The sequence below is a fragment of the Hermetia illucens genome, chromosome 3 (assembly GCF_905115235.1).
Source record: "Hermetia illucens chromosome 3, iHerIll2.2.curated.20191125, whole genome shotgun sequence".
Taxonomy (NCBI): domain Eukaryota; kingdom Metazoa; phylum Arthropoda; class Insecta; order Diptera; family Stratiomyidae; genus Hermetia; species Hermetia illucens.
This window is the reverse complement of record NC_051851.1, coordinates 40,435,541-40,450,885: the sequence shown is the minus strand read 5'-3', so window position 1 is coordinate 40,450,885 and position 15,345 is coordinate 40,435,541. Positions and strand designations below refer to the sequence as shown.

Genomic DNA, 15,345 nt, shown 5'->3' with positions numbered 1-15,345 from the left:
AACTCTAAAAATCTGAGTGTAATTTCGTGGTATTTCTAGCGATTAAATATTTGAAATAATAAAAACTTGTATTTTCCTATTCACTAGTGTTGTTTTATATTTTGCAAATACCGATATTTCGGGACCTGCATCAGTGCTAACAAGTCTAACACGGACTATAAAACAACACTAGCCAATAGGAAAAAACAAGTTTTTATTATTTCAACTGTAACAAGTTTGTAGTGCAGATTGTTAGGTTAATTACTTCACTGCTTCTGGATCCCATGAATGTTGGGGCGCTCCCTACGTTTGCAGTTATGAGACCAGTTGAAGTGATGATCAAATAGCTTTTCTCCTCTAGAATTGCATTTGCTACTCATTCAACAAATATGTTGAGGGTTCGTATCACATATCACACAGTCATCATATGGTGACTGTCCCTGAGCATCTTCAGACTCATTTGGTTCAGTTCGAAAACAAAGCTGAAACCCTCCCCTTTGTGAATTTGTCTTTCCTAGTTTTCATGAACCTTACCTTCCAGTGTCTGAAATCAATGTCCGGGTTTTATTCACCTAGCATACGAATTATGCCCCCTGGATTCCTTCGAGGGCCAAATATCAGACATGTTCCATCCTGCACAGCTTGGTATATTCACATTGGTGAACTTGGGCCGACTGCCAAAACTCAAATTTGTAATTTCCTACTTGAACTACTTTAAGGCAGCTTCATCAGTACACTCCAAATGGAGAAGCCCATCGTAAACAAATTGATTGTTGTTAAACCTTGGCTTCGTTCCAGGTGTTTCGTTTTTTCCACAGGAATTCTCGGAGGGATTGACCGTCTGACATTTTGCGTCCTTGGAGGAAACATCCACAGCAACGAAATGAAGCTGCAGCTTGCGGATACGACATCTTCTCTCTACCCTCGTGTTAATATTCTTATGGGAGGGACCAGCGTAATTAAGATCTCTCACGCGAACGGAAAGCATGGAAATAAGCTCTGGTGCGGGGCACAGCGAGGCGTTCCCGTTCATAGATATGTTGGTCTTACGCCTCTTGCACGCAATACCACTGACCGAAAAATCTGCTGCGTCGAACGTGGCTCTCACAGGGGTTACCGGTTTGTCCTCACCTTCAGCCGAAGATTCCGCCTTCTCTTCTGGACATTACCACAAGTGGTGGTGCAGCCACGTCTATGTCCTCATTTTTAAGGAGTTATTCCGCAGCGCCTTAAAGTTCTCTTTCTTAAGCTCCTTCATAAAGTTCTCTTTCTTAAGCTCCTTCTGGTAACGGTGGAGTAGAGGGTTCTGACAGGTAGTATTTAGCCACTACGAAAGTTCCTCCTTCTTAGTAGCTTCAGTTTCCTTCGCTGAGCCTTCCTATTCCGCTTATGGGTCGATTTAGGTAATATTATCGACTTTCCTCTAAAGTGAGAGTTGCGTATTTTCCGTTCTGACTGTGCCGTAGGTATTACATGCAAGCTTTCCATTGAAGTGAAAAGCAATCCTTCCATAGATTTCTCCGTGCGGGGACGTGAATTTGATGAGACCTCCAAAATCCGCACCTCGGCTGCGTTTTGATTACTCATAATCACGGTTAGATTCAAAATCTGGCACTTATCATTTGGGGATTTACTTTATGGCCTATGTCGAAGCCTTTTCCCCAATGACACTGGTTGCTATCTGCCTTTTCCTCGACATGACCATTGATTCGCTAATGACGATATTGGCGGACACATCACATAGTTTGTTGTCGAGCAGTTGCCACAATTCGTCTTTTTTGGTGTCAATTCAAGTGGATTTAAGAGAAGCAATGGTAATTTCCGTCAACTGTTCATCAAATCGCTGGACTTTTTTAATTCTTTATAAGGTAGGGGTCGAAATGTCGATGACTGAAAAGAGGCGGGGACTAATTGCTTGAAACTGTTTTAAAAGATTTCACCAGCTTAAAAAGCCTTGCAGCTAATCCAAACACTAGTTTCACGTACCATAAATAGCGGTTAAAATAGTGGAATCCACTTTGGTGGTCAGAATTTTTACCAACGGCCGTTACGAAGTTAGCTTATAGGAAATTTTACTTAAGAATTCTGCCCCTAAAGATATAAAGGCGCGGCGGAAACTCTCAGAGGTGGCATCGCCAATACCATGTTGAGTGCATTAAATGTCAAAGTAGATAAATTTACAGCCATTTTACAGAGATCACGTTATATGTCACAACTCTTAGCACTCCACTATTGAGTTGTGTCTCTTCTGGAAAACTCTCATTTTATTGTGTACCAATGTCAAGTGTGTAGACACGGGTTTATGTGGTTCTAAATGATAAGACTAGTTTATTTACGCCTTATATGACTACTAGCCATATCAGTATTTAGTGCATTTTTCTGGTCGACCTCTCCTATGAACTGTCAAAAGAGCAAAACGCAGCGCAAGATAATCGACAAGCATGGAAATCATAGAAGCAATGTTAGGATTAAATCGACCAAGATATATTTTCCAACTGAAAGATAGAGTAGCTGAATAGGAACGATTTGGATATCTAAAATAGAGCTATCCCGTCCTTAATGATATATTTTGGGGATCAAATGTTCCCTTCTTCAGTGAATGAAGACATAAACACTGACTCAAAAATACATTTTTTCTTCAAATAAAGAAATGTATAACCAAAAAGATGATCCTTTTTTTTCAATCTATGTACTATTTTTCAGTGAACCTGTTGGTAAAAATAAATGTGGGAGCACTGCTCATATCCACAGGGTTTGCAGTATTCATGGAAAATGCATTACAAAATATCCAAAAAAGATATTATGAACAGAAAAAAATGATAAACAAAAATCGAACTAGCAGACAAACATACTGGCAAGAAACAGAGGTGTGATAATAATAATCAAGTGATTCGACTTTAAATCATCAGTTTCTAATCCATGCAGCCGTATGGTGTGGAATTTCTTGTGGCATCTATTTCTTGAGTCACCACATCAATTCTAAAAATATCGGATTCGGAAAAATTCCCTCTCTCGAGAACGTCCCAAAAATAAAGCCGCGCCGGCACACCAGCATTTTTCATGTCTAGCCTATGCCCAAAATGCTCCTGCCTCTCAGTTTTGTACTGGACGTGAACGGATTTCCCAATTTTACGGACTAATTGTGTGTTAATTATTGTTTATTTGTAATTTCTGATTAAGAATTCTATTCAAATAAGTGAATAACTGATTAACGAATCGTTTTGCGAAATGAACTAGCGGAATGGAGTGTTAAATTTGAATCTTATTGCAGGGTGCAACTATCTTGGGGCAGCCAACTAAAATCGAGAAAATCGGCGAAACGTTCATCCCGTATCAAATTTTCAAAGACTATATTAGAGGACTTTCGGAAAGTACATTCAGGTGAGTTCGTTTGTTTTTCTACGATCGCTTTGATGTCGGACTTTTCCAAACCATTCAAGTCGCATTAAATATGTCATCCATTTCTATAAATAAGAATTCTAAGAAATGCATTTATTCGGCATCAATCTTATTTTGGTTCATGATACACTAATTTTCGGTACGACGCATTAAAGATGAATCTGACTACCATAGAGAGTGAGGTGAAGAAATACAACCATTGTCCATAATTCGAATTGTCGCTAGATCAAAAATGAAATCTCAAATAATATCACTCGCTATATGTATTGTTATTTTTGGATGAGTGCCAGATGTCGGTCAGTGGCCCAAAATAGGAAAATATCTGCCGAATAAATAGAAGGAGCATATTTCCAATGATTATTTAGATGCAATGAAATGCTAGAATTCGAAACACATAACTATCTTAGATGAATAGAGTGAAATTTAATAAGTCGGCGATAAATACTTTTCAGGCAGAATATCAAACCGCGAATTTGAATCTTTCATAAATTATTTTATCGATCATGTCCGTATGTATATGCAGCAAACAATTTAAATTTTCCTTATTACAGGGGCTTGCAATATAATTTCATCAAGCATAATTGCAATAACTTTGCGGATGATCTTTGTCAATTCTTGTGCGGAGTAGGAATACCGAAATATATTCTTGATCTTCCACAAGAAATCCTTTCAACGCCGCTCGGTCAGTCGCTCTCACCCTTAATCGAGCGCCTTAGTGCTGGCAGTGGAGGTTCGAATAATTTTGCTTTTGAACCGCAAATTTCGGCACGAGAGCCTAGTCCAGAATTCGACGACCTAAATAGTCAAATTGAAGAGGCCCGTCAACAATCACAAGTACTTGAAGAACGTCGTCAAACTATTCGCGAAAAAATCGCGAAACGGGAAAAGAAAAAAGAGAAAAAGAAGCACCGAAACTCTACAAAGCTTTCGGAGTCAGCAAGTGAATCTAATTCAAATTGCGGAATGTCGGAAGCAGAGGAAATTAATGGCGCCAATGGAATCACAGAGCCGATTCCACCAGAAATGTTACCCTCTGAAAAAATACTAGAAGAAGATGCTAAGGAACGGGCTGAGGAGGAAGAACGCAGAAAAAACAGAATTCCACCCGTTGTATTTCATGACATTGATGTAAGCTTAATAATATCTAATTGTATTTACATGAAAAGTAATAACATTTAATTTTAGGCAAAAACTGAGCTAGATGGGATGGTCAAGCTGCTTGATGGCAAATTGACAAAGGAGGAAGAAACTAACATCGAAGAGCTTTATCAATATTTAGTCCAAGGTGAAGGCTCTTGGGCCCTAGGAGATAATTTTTTGGTTTTCGTTGGTAAGTGTTAGCTAATATTTTTCCTTCTAATGTTTCGTACATTCGTAACCTGGTTCCGGTTTCAGGCCGTGTTTTGCGGGAGCCCTCAATCTCTTCTGAAGCCCGTGTACATCTTATCCGTGTATTAGCTGCCGCAGCTTTAAAAGATGATGTCATTTTGATTCTTCATCAAGATCGAAGAGATCACATGTTGATGAACTTTTCGCAGGATATTGATAGGATTCCTATTGAAGAACAGACTGCTTGGGCATTATTCGTAAGTGTTTCTTTTTCTCATTCATTTTGCGAGATCAATTCAATAGAAACTATAATGTTTGATTTCATCACTCCATAGATCTGCAATCTATTCGAGAACTTGAGTGCATCTGAATGGTTATTGTACATTTCGGAATGGTCATATAATAATCAGCAAATTTCCAATATCCGCGGTACAACTAAAGTTGCAGTTCATTGTTTACTGGCAACATGCCCAACTTTACAAGATATTGGCACTAGTATAATTTACAATCTTGCCATCAAGGAGGTTAAAACTGTGGTATGTATAATTTGCTATTAAAATGGAATACTTTATAAATAATTGGAAGAGTATTACACCTACTGATCTGCATGATAGTCAAATTAGAAATGCCTACATTGCATCTATTGGCATCAACGGAATATTAAAACTTAAAGTTTGCAGATCTACATCAGGCGAAATTTCAATAGGTTCATATAAAAACTACACGATCCTTACAGAATAGATAATTCAGTCTCAGTATTTTGAATAAAATAAAATAATGTTGTGGATGAAAGTTGGTAAGTCCTAATTTGGAACTTCCACAGACGCGAGCTTAGACCAAGAAAGAAAAAAGAAAAATTCTTTGTGTAGGGAAAACATTTATCCTTCTAACGTTTCGTCGAGTTGCTTCGGTATCATGAAGAATATTAAAGGGAGATATAATTAGGTTTATCATAATATTGTAAAGGGAAGTGGCACTTCGTCTAAAAACTACTATTGTGCCCCTTTACTGGGTATAGTATACCTATAAACTATAGTATACCGTTTAAACATATAACCGACTGAAACTTTATTATGTTCCCTACTTCCAAGTGTATTGAATATTCTCCCAGGTGGCTGAATCCACTTTGTACAGTGTTCACAGATAACCCTAGCTTCCCCAGGTAATAATGTAGCCTGCAGTGACCAGTGAGTATTCCCACTGTGATCCGGGGGCTCTTCTTGGTGAGGTTTAAATAATCTTTCGAACGCTTGGAATTTAGAACATGTCATGTTAACAGGGATAACTGTTTCTTAGAAAAATGCGTGTGACATAGACGTAACGTGTAATATAAATAGACTGAGATAGCGCTGAAATGCATATAATGCACAATTGGAAAGGTGCGACTGGGAGACGTCATTTGAATAGATTTGAGATTGAGGGCGATTCGTTTGGAGTCGTACTTCTGCGGAGTAATTCTAAGTTAGTGGTAATGGTTTTAATGTTAGTCGTGAGTTTGGCTGTCGACTTTTTATTTTGCTTTTTTAAAGTTTTGTGTAAAACAAAACCTTATTAAAATCGATTCACTGTCTGTGTGTCATACGCACTTTTCTCCAAAGTAGCTAAACCGATTTGAACGAAATTTGGTGGACATATGGGAACTATGAAATTCCATGCGTACAGTGGGTGACATAAATTTACGTGGAATTTAAAGGGAAGAGCATGTATGAGAAACACATGCAAAGAGGGGATGTACAATTTTTTTTCACCGGATATATGGTAGTCATGTGGGGTATGAAATGTAGTATTAAGTGGACAAAGAAAACGCAGGTCGCAATACCGGAAGCTGGGTGCTTCAGGTATAAAGGTTTTATGTTCATCGTATGTGATGATTTTCTTTTCGCAGATAGCTATAAATTCAAAATATTCCTTTATATATTTCCAAATTTTCAGATATATGTACATATTAACGACATAAATATTAGGTTGGGGAAAAAATAATCTCGTATTTGAGATCGAATTTTAACGCTTTATTTAACATACTTACTTATCCGATTTAAGTCAAATATGCGCCGTTTTGTTCGCAAACTTGTTGCTATTTAGAAGGCATTATCCCCCCCCCCCCCCCCCTTCCTTATTTGCAAAAAACTTAGACAGCCAGTTTTCGCAAGCCTCTTTTGAGGCGAACTTAGCAGCACCAAGAGCGTTTTGCATAGACCGGAAGAGATGGTAATCACTTGGTGCCAGGTCCGGACTATACGGTGGGTGCGATAGGACATCCCATCCGAGCACCCGTAGCTTCTGGCGGTTCATCAGAGATGTGTGAGGCCGAGCGTTGGCTTGGTGGAACAGAACGCCATTCCTTTTGACTAATCCCGGCCGCTTCTGGTCAATCGCCTGGTTCAAACGGTCGAGTTGCTCACAGTAAAGGACCGAATTGAGGGTCTGGCCATAGTTGAGCAGCTCATAGTGGATGACTCCGTTCCAATCCCAACAAACACATAGCAAAACCTTCCTGGCCGTCAATCCCGGCTTGGCAATGGTTTGGGCCGGCTCGCCGCACTTCGACCGCGATCTTTTTCGCTTGAGATTTTCGTACGTGATCCACTTTTCATCACCAGTCTCCATCCGCTTCAAAAATGGGTCGAATTCGTTCCGTTTCAGCAGTGCATCGCAAGCGTTGATTCGGTCCAAGAGATTTTTTTGCGTCAACTCGTGTGGCACCCAAACATCCAGCTTTTTTTGGAATCCAATCTTCTGCAAATGGTTCCAAACGGTTTTATGGTCCTTACCCAGTTCCTGGCCAATCGAGCGAATGCTCATATGCCGGTCTACTTGGATGATTTCGATGATTTTATCGGTTTCTACGACGATTGGCCTACTAGTACGGGGTGTATCTTCAACATCCACTACACCAGAACGAAATCAATCGAACCAACGCTGTGCTGTGCGAATCGTTACAGTATCGGACCTATAAACTTCACAAATTTTCATTGCATTTTTACCTCTCAGGTAGTAAAAATGTAAAATATGACGAATTTCTTCCTTGGTGGACTCCATCTTTGACGCGCTATAACTTGAGACTGAAACGTACGATCATAAAACTGTCAAAGAGACACCTGTAGCCCAGACTGTCGTCTTCAAATCGCCGTATAGTATGACCCGATGCGATAACTACAACACAAGATATGTTTAAGTGTCGCCATCTATTGACAAAATACGACATTACTTTTAGATTTAGACTAATATTACGCTCATCCTAAACAAACATTCGCTGCTACCGCATACCGATATGTACATATCGCATCCTTGTGTGAAAAGAGGCGTACCTCAAAGAAGTTAGCTTTTCAGAAATCGAAAAACCGTTTGCTACTAAAGAAGTCTCTTCGTTCGAAACCAGACGTTTGCTTCTCATTTCTTGAAATTAATACCACGCGCCTTTTGACGTATTTGAACCTACTCATAATGCAAATATTAAGGTTTTCACAGTTACCGACTCTTTTTATGTTTTCTTGAAGATAATTCGCAAATATTATTTTGAACTAACCGAATTGTTGCGACATCTATCGACAACTATTTGTATTGCAATTCAGGTGGGCCATCTACTAATATCGAGCGGGTTACTTCCAAAATGAGTGCGCACAGCCATTAGTAGATGGCGGGCTCATAACCATTGGAATACAATAAATTCACGTGAAATACAAAACTTTTACCTTTTATAACTTTGTTAGTAATACTTGAATTTCCTTCAATCTTTCCAGAATTGTGTCTTTCATTATCGCGAACTTCTAGCATAAACTTAAAGGGGATTTTTGAGTAAACATCTAAAATATAGCTATATGCTATTATTAACTTTGTTTGTGCAGATATCGTAATGGAATGTATTTTGCCGCCTAGATTTTGTAGAGATGCATTGCTGTGATTTCAGATTCTTCGGTTGAATAAGTTCTGAGAACGAGACCTATTTCACTTTTTGAGGCACCCATTTTGAGTCCTCACTCCCCTGTGTTTCACCCAATATAAGAAAAAAATTTATTTTCGTACTAATCGAGGTTTCAAATGAAACGACCTCATATTCTGTGAAAACAAATTTAAACCCCCCTTTCGCAAGTATGGGAAGCCCCTCTTGGAACTCAACACAAAATGGCGCCGTTTGCTATATATTATATAAAGAGATTCACAGAATAAACCTTTTAACATAATTTCGTGACAATAAGTTCAGCCGTTTTCAAGTAAATCGGGTGTGACAGACAGATATTGCATCGATTCGATAAGGTTTTCTTTTATCATCATCATCATCGACAGCGCAACAACCGGTATCCGGTCTAGGCCTGCCTTAATAAGGAACTCCAGACATCCTGAGTTCCACAAATTAGATATCCCCAAAAGCTTTGTTTTATACAAAACTTTAAAAAGATTAATATTTGAAGAGATAAGGCAGCTCCATTGTTCTGGGATAGGAAATTAACAGTAAATAATTAAACATTTTTTCATGTCTACATGACATTTTAAACAAGTTTTTAAACATAGTATTTTAAACCAGCACGCAGCATCATGTTTTACGGCTCTGCGTGAAAGTGTTGTTTCCATAGAAGATGTTAACGGTGCTGATAATTGCGAACCGCTGTTTTTCATTCATCGCCGGTTACACAGTTTGATATGCCCTTTCTTGAAAACAACAATTTCTCTAAATAAAATTAAACAGGTTCTGAAGGGTAAGCTCCTTTATTGGTTAAACATTTTTGTTAAGAAAAAACAAATACTGTATTTCGGGAACCAAATGTTAGCTTGATTGGTGTGTTCTCTTCCCGAAATACACCGTATTTCTCTTAACAAAAATTACTCGGAACCCTTTTTAAACCTTGGCTAACAAAATACCTCCTAATTCAAACCATCAATTTTTCCTTTTTTCTACGGCACATATCTTTATCTGCCCAATTTGCTCACAAGAACTTGTTGAGGTCTATCTGTCTTTCATAGCCACTTTTCACAGAAATCGTCATATGTATTGACATGAAATTTGGTGAGAAGGCTAGAACTGCGAATCCTTACGTATGCAGTATATGGCATTGTTCTACGTGGAGTTTAGGAGAGGAGGGGGTCTCATACACGCGAAAGAGGGTGTACTCTTTTTTCACTGAAGTGAATAGTCGCCTATATCCTCAATACATAAAACTACACTAACCAAAAAATAAGTCGGGAAACCGGAAGCTAGACGCTATAGGTATAGGGAGTAGACTCGTAGGAGTTCAAAATTATTAGCAAATGTGAAGAAGTTCACCTACAGCAGATACAATAAACGCTTGGGGAATTTTAGTTTTTTGCTCGAATGTCAATTAGTCTCGTTAATTATGGGCCAGCGTCTGGTTTGCATAGCTTAAGATGCAGCAAATTCGCAGGAAATTGATGTTTGAACTGCTATAACTTTGATACTAATAGCCGGATTTCCATGAAACTCGGCAGCATTATGCGCGATACTATCCTCTATGCTGCTGCATAGTACTCCTAGGATAAACTTAAGGGGGGTTTTCGGCCAATTTCAAAAAGTTATTAATATACTATTATTAATTTTGAGCAGATATCGCATTGAGACATATTTTGAGGCCTAGTAACACGTGAAAAAGGTGGCAATGCTATGTATTAGCATCCAAGCACTACAATGAACCTGTAGTGGCAACATTAAATAGGTTTTTAATATATCAGTCGGAAGGGATCATACATTCTTCACAAGGCCTACTACAGCAGTCCACCTTTTATGATATAGTAAATATATGTAAATATATAGATATAAGGAATAACCTTATTACCGTGCAGATTCTATTTTTTGATGCTGAACGGAAGGAAAGTGGTTCAAGTGTACTGAAATATTTCTATTAATAACCACCCAACCAATCAAATATTAGAAGTACACAGGCCTCGTACTGCCAAATAAGATAATATGATTATCGAGATCAATCGAAGCTGCAAATTAAACTGAAGCTTCAATAATACTTTGTAATGGTTGGCTTACATTTATCCATTATTACTAGGATTAATTCTGTAGTAGTAGACTTTATCCTAATAAGTTGTACAATGTTAAAAAGCTGAATTGTAGATTGAATAATTATTATTTGTTATGATATCGTAGACGTGTGAAAGCTGAACGACCGTTTTGCAAATTCGAAGAAGTATTTTGTTCCTAAAAAAGAGAGGTTTTCATATGTGTTCATATGTGTTCGGAGATGTGCTGGGGAAGCACAATCCTTACGACCGTGATAAAATCAATTACAAACACCATTTTCGTTGCTAGACAATTATTTTCTGTTTTTCATATGCCAGTATTTCGGGAACAACTTACTACCTTCTTCAGTGCAAGGTGATCCTTAGACTATAATAAAATAAACAATAATTGCCTAGCGACAGAAACGGTATTTTTAATTGTATTTACTTTCGCTTAAAGGCGCCCAAATACAAAAAATGGCCTAACAATAACGATTTAACATGGACATTAAATAGCTCAAGTTGGAAAAATTCGATTCGCAATGTAATTGCTGTGGCAAAGTCCTAAAACTGTGTTGAGATAAGACATGTTTTATTGCTACCTCATTCAAGAACGATTATCTATATAAAAAATCCACCTGTCAATATGATGCAAGCTGAAGAGGCGTCGAAACGAATGAATCTGGGGAAAGCAAAGGACCTGACGACATTATAGTTAACCTTTGGAAAACGTGGAGACTCAACGCTCTGGCTCCGCTAATTCTTTAAGCGAGGATATACTGCCATCTAATTGGCAAGAAAGCATATTCGTCTGGCGCATCAACGACCATTTCAGATGCGAAATCTACCATAGTGTCGTTCGCCCTATCGCTTTCTCTGGTTCCAAATACTGACTGATTATCAAAAACAATGGACGATGCCTTCGCTAATAGAGGGGAAGATATTTGAATCCAAGGTGTAACACGCCATGATCAGATCTGAAATAAGGGTGTGCCCGCTTGACATGGGGTTGCACTAATCCTCATCGATGGTATGGTCCTATAGTTCGGGTTGATGAGACTATCTAAAATGGCCCTGAACATTGAAGTCGATCGAAACGATCCAAAAGCCGATCGACATGCTAAGTGTTGATTTAAGAACCTCTCGATTCCACCTGGACTAAGCCTATGATCGAGAAAAGACATGAATCCAATTTAGGCGAGCCAATCCCGCTACCGAACGGGGCTGGCATTAAAATCTAAAGCTTCCAAGTCTATAGCATCATAATTTTGATCTAAAATTGCAGGTCTTCCTGTAAAAAATAATTTTTTCGGCTATTTATGTTGACTAAATGGCCTTTTAGGTATAATGACAAAAATCTTAAAACGGATAAACGTTAATATGTCGTATTTTGATTATCTCAGTTAATAACACTATACTTTAAGAGTTGCTAGAAATACCTGCTACTATGTTCAGCTGCTCAAAAAACATTTAATAGTTTGCTGATCCTGACAGATCCCATCAATCTCCGATTTACTGATCACATTCGCTAGTTTGGAAATTTTATGCATTATTATGACTATATTTTGAAGGCGTCAATGAAATCCACGGGTTTTGAATCTCTCCAGATTAATTTTTCTCTTTCTGGGCGTAGTATGGGAACTTTTGCGTTCGAAATTATTAATTTGATTATTCAGTACTTTTGTCAGACCTAATATTTCACAGCATTTTCTTCATGGTCCAACATATAAATTGGTAGAATTGAATATGCAGTTGGCTGAAAAAGTTTAATGCCATTCTGTAGCTTCTTATACTGAGATATCTTTTCGTTCAATTACGGCACTCCGACATCCAATCGTTTTCTTCCCATCTAACCGATTGTTCATTGGATTCCCTCACGTTCTCCAAGGTAATAGGCAAATTTTCATCGAACCCATATTGAAGAGATTGCGGAGGTACTTGGGAGATTGAACCTCATTATGAGGTTTTCAGAATCGCGTTTTTTCATTGCGTGGATCGTTAACTTAAAAATGGAGCGTAGAACGGAACGATTATCGGGGACAAGCTCAGGTTTGATCACACTGGAATATTCTTACGTACTCTGGTAGCATTATGTAAGCAGCGCCTGCATTTGTGTTTGTTGTAACTCTATTTAGTTCAAAGTTAACAGTGAGAAATGGCCTTATTACCGAAAGACGATTTTAAAAAAAATTCAAACGCGTTTTTCTCAAAATGACTCTTTTCACATTTGCGACAATTCTAACTGAAAATGTAATAAACCGATAATTAAGAAATTTGGAGGTATGATATGTGCAAACCTTGAAAATGGAGTCGCTACATGTCTCGCAATAGGATAACTCTTGTTGCGGCCGCAAGCGGATTAATGTCGCCCAACTATGCCATTTTTGGCTTAAACTATTCTGAAAAATTCTTCAAAAAAATTTGAAATATGCCTCTATATTCCCAAATTTGACTGAATTCAAATTAATTCTTCCTATTAAAAAAACCAAAAATATGTGAAAATAAGCCTTCTAAATGTGGTTTTCTCCCTTAAGGAGTTGAAATTTTGCCTCAAAGCAACATCTGATATTATACGCCGTCATGTTACTTTGATGATAATTTCATCGCGTCAAATAAGACTAAAAATCATCTTTTCTTATACTCTAATAATACGTAATATAGTACAACTCGTAAATGTTGCAAGATGATAGCACGGGCGATCAAGGTTGTTGTGTAAACATTTTCGAAGCAGATTTGATACCTGTCTTCGAATAGCTATTTCGCATATGGATCAAATGATTTTCCAAGATGATTCTGTTCCTCGAATCATATGTGGCGATAATTAGCGATGTCAAAACCAGGATTAGAAAACATATTTATTTTCCCAAAAGAAGGACAATTACCAATTTCAGAATTACTGTTACATTCCATAGTCCTTTACGTTGTAATGGTTTTAAAGATTATCCTTTCTATGCCTAAGATGGCGTTTGGTAAAAAATTAAGGCACAACACATTGAAATATACTGCTGTTCTAGTCAATAAATGCCAACATATTCGCTATGGTCGCTTTCAAGTCCCAAGTTGCGAATGATTTCACATTGTTTTCGAACTGCCAGCTTCCGTAGTGAGTCGTTTCACTTCACTTCAATCGTTTTTGCGATCAGACGGAGAAGTGACCACAAGCAAGGTTACCTGTTCGAATTTGCGGACATTTCAGTCAGGAAAACGTGATATTGCCAAATATTAGTTTCGCTTCGGTTTATGCTGCAAAGGGGGTTTCCTATGCATGCAAAGTAGACTTTCGCGAAACATCACCTTAGTAGGTGTTCAAATGACAAGGAATTTTTGGATTTAGGAGAAAGCTACCAATTGTTAGGTTTTTTCTTTGAAAAAAAAAAATAAGAAAAATTAATCATTTTAAATGTTAAATGTTGGATATTAATTAATGTCGGAATGGGAATTATCAAATTGATAGGAGCAATTGGGAAAAAATGTTGGAGTGTTAAAACGGAAGAAAAACAGGAAATAATATATATCAACTGCACTCTCTTGTCAGATCTTCTTTGCAAAACATGAGCAAGCACTACACAGTGTCGAATCGCATTGAAAGAGTTTAGCTACACCTGAATAATTAACATTGTTAAACTAACTTTAATGCATCATCCAGCATACTATGTATGTAAGTGATGACATTAATAACGAACTTCTACGAATCTTTCATCCACCGCCTTTGTTCCGAACAATTATATCAAAATCCTGTGGAAAAAATAATTAAAGCAAGGATGAAGTAAGCAGCATATGAAAAAAAACGACAATACTATTACCATCCATGCGTTACAATGAAACCTTCATTAGCAACTTTGGAGACTATTTGACGTCTATTAGTTGGGAGGGCCGTGTGAACTCTTCAACAATCACTACTGTAGGATCGCTTTAATTTTCTTCGTCCCACCTAGTTTACAATACCTATTTATGGATATGGTAAATAATCTTCTTTTAGTACAGATGCTATTTTTGGAAGTTTAACCAAATAAAATAATTTGTCGACAAAGGCACAACAAAAAGTACACCAAGTCACATTTCAATTATCAGTAATGCTAAAAATATTTTCTATGAAGTAAATTTGATATCCTGCTACACTTTTTGAATTTGACATTCTTATTTTGAACTAATTCTATGAATCAACTCCCCACAAATGAAATATTAGAAATATCCACACCTTACCTTTCCAAGTAAGATAATATTATTATCGACCCCAATCAAAGCTGCTAATTAAGCTAAAATTTCAACAAATACTTCATAATTGTTGGCATATATTTACCTACCATTACTGGGGTTAATTCGATGGTAATAGATTAGAGTGTTGCTCAATGTCAAAAGCTAATTTGTTGACTGATCAGATTGTTTGATTGATTAGTTGTTCTTTCTCAGAGTTGAACGAACATTTTGGAAATTTGTAGAGATGAATCCTAAAAGTTTCGTCTTGATCGCACTGGCCAATTTCATTGTTAATTGGGGCATCGATAAGGTTTTGCTTATGTTTATGTTAGGAGAAAAACAATCTTTCTGAATTAAACAAAAGTACTGAGCTAACTGGAGACGGAGAATGTCACTGTGAGTATTCGCGTACAGAAAGTGGTTACCATAACAAGGTCCAAACAAGTCGGGAAACTGGAAGCTGGGCGCTTCAGGTATGAAAGG

At 37.6% G+C, this 15,345-nt stretch overlaps 1 protein-coding gene across 3 annotated transcripts in view; it reads left to right on the top strand.

Annotated features, from left to right (window-relative positions):
- LOC119651060 overlaps positions 1–15,345 on the top strand; it is a 66,315-nt gene that overhangs the window by 38,097 nt on the left and 12,873 nt on the right. For all 3 annotated transcript variants that reach the window (XM_038054391.1, XM_038054392.1, XM_038054390.1), the window contains exons 4-8: positions 3,251–3,360; positions 3,930–4,506; positions 4,564–4,708; positions 4,774–4,964; positions 5,043–5,243. In XM_038054391.1, the coding sequence (XP_037910319.1) occupies positions 3,251–3,360; positions 3,930–4,506; positions 4,564–4,708; positions 4,774–4,964; positions 5,043–5,243 (1,224 nt within the window). The remainder of the gene's footprint in view (positions 1–3,250; positions 3,361–3,929; positions 4,507–4,563; positions 4,709–4,773; positions 4,965–5,042; positions 5,244–15,345) is intronic.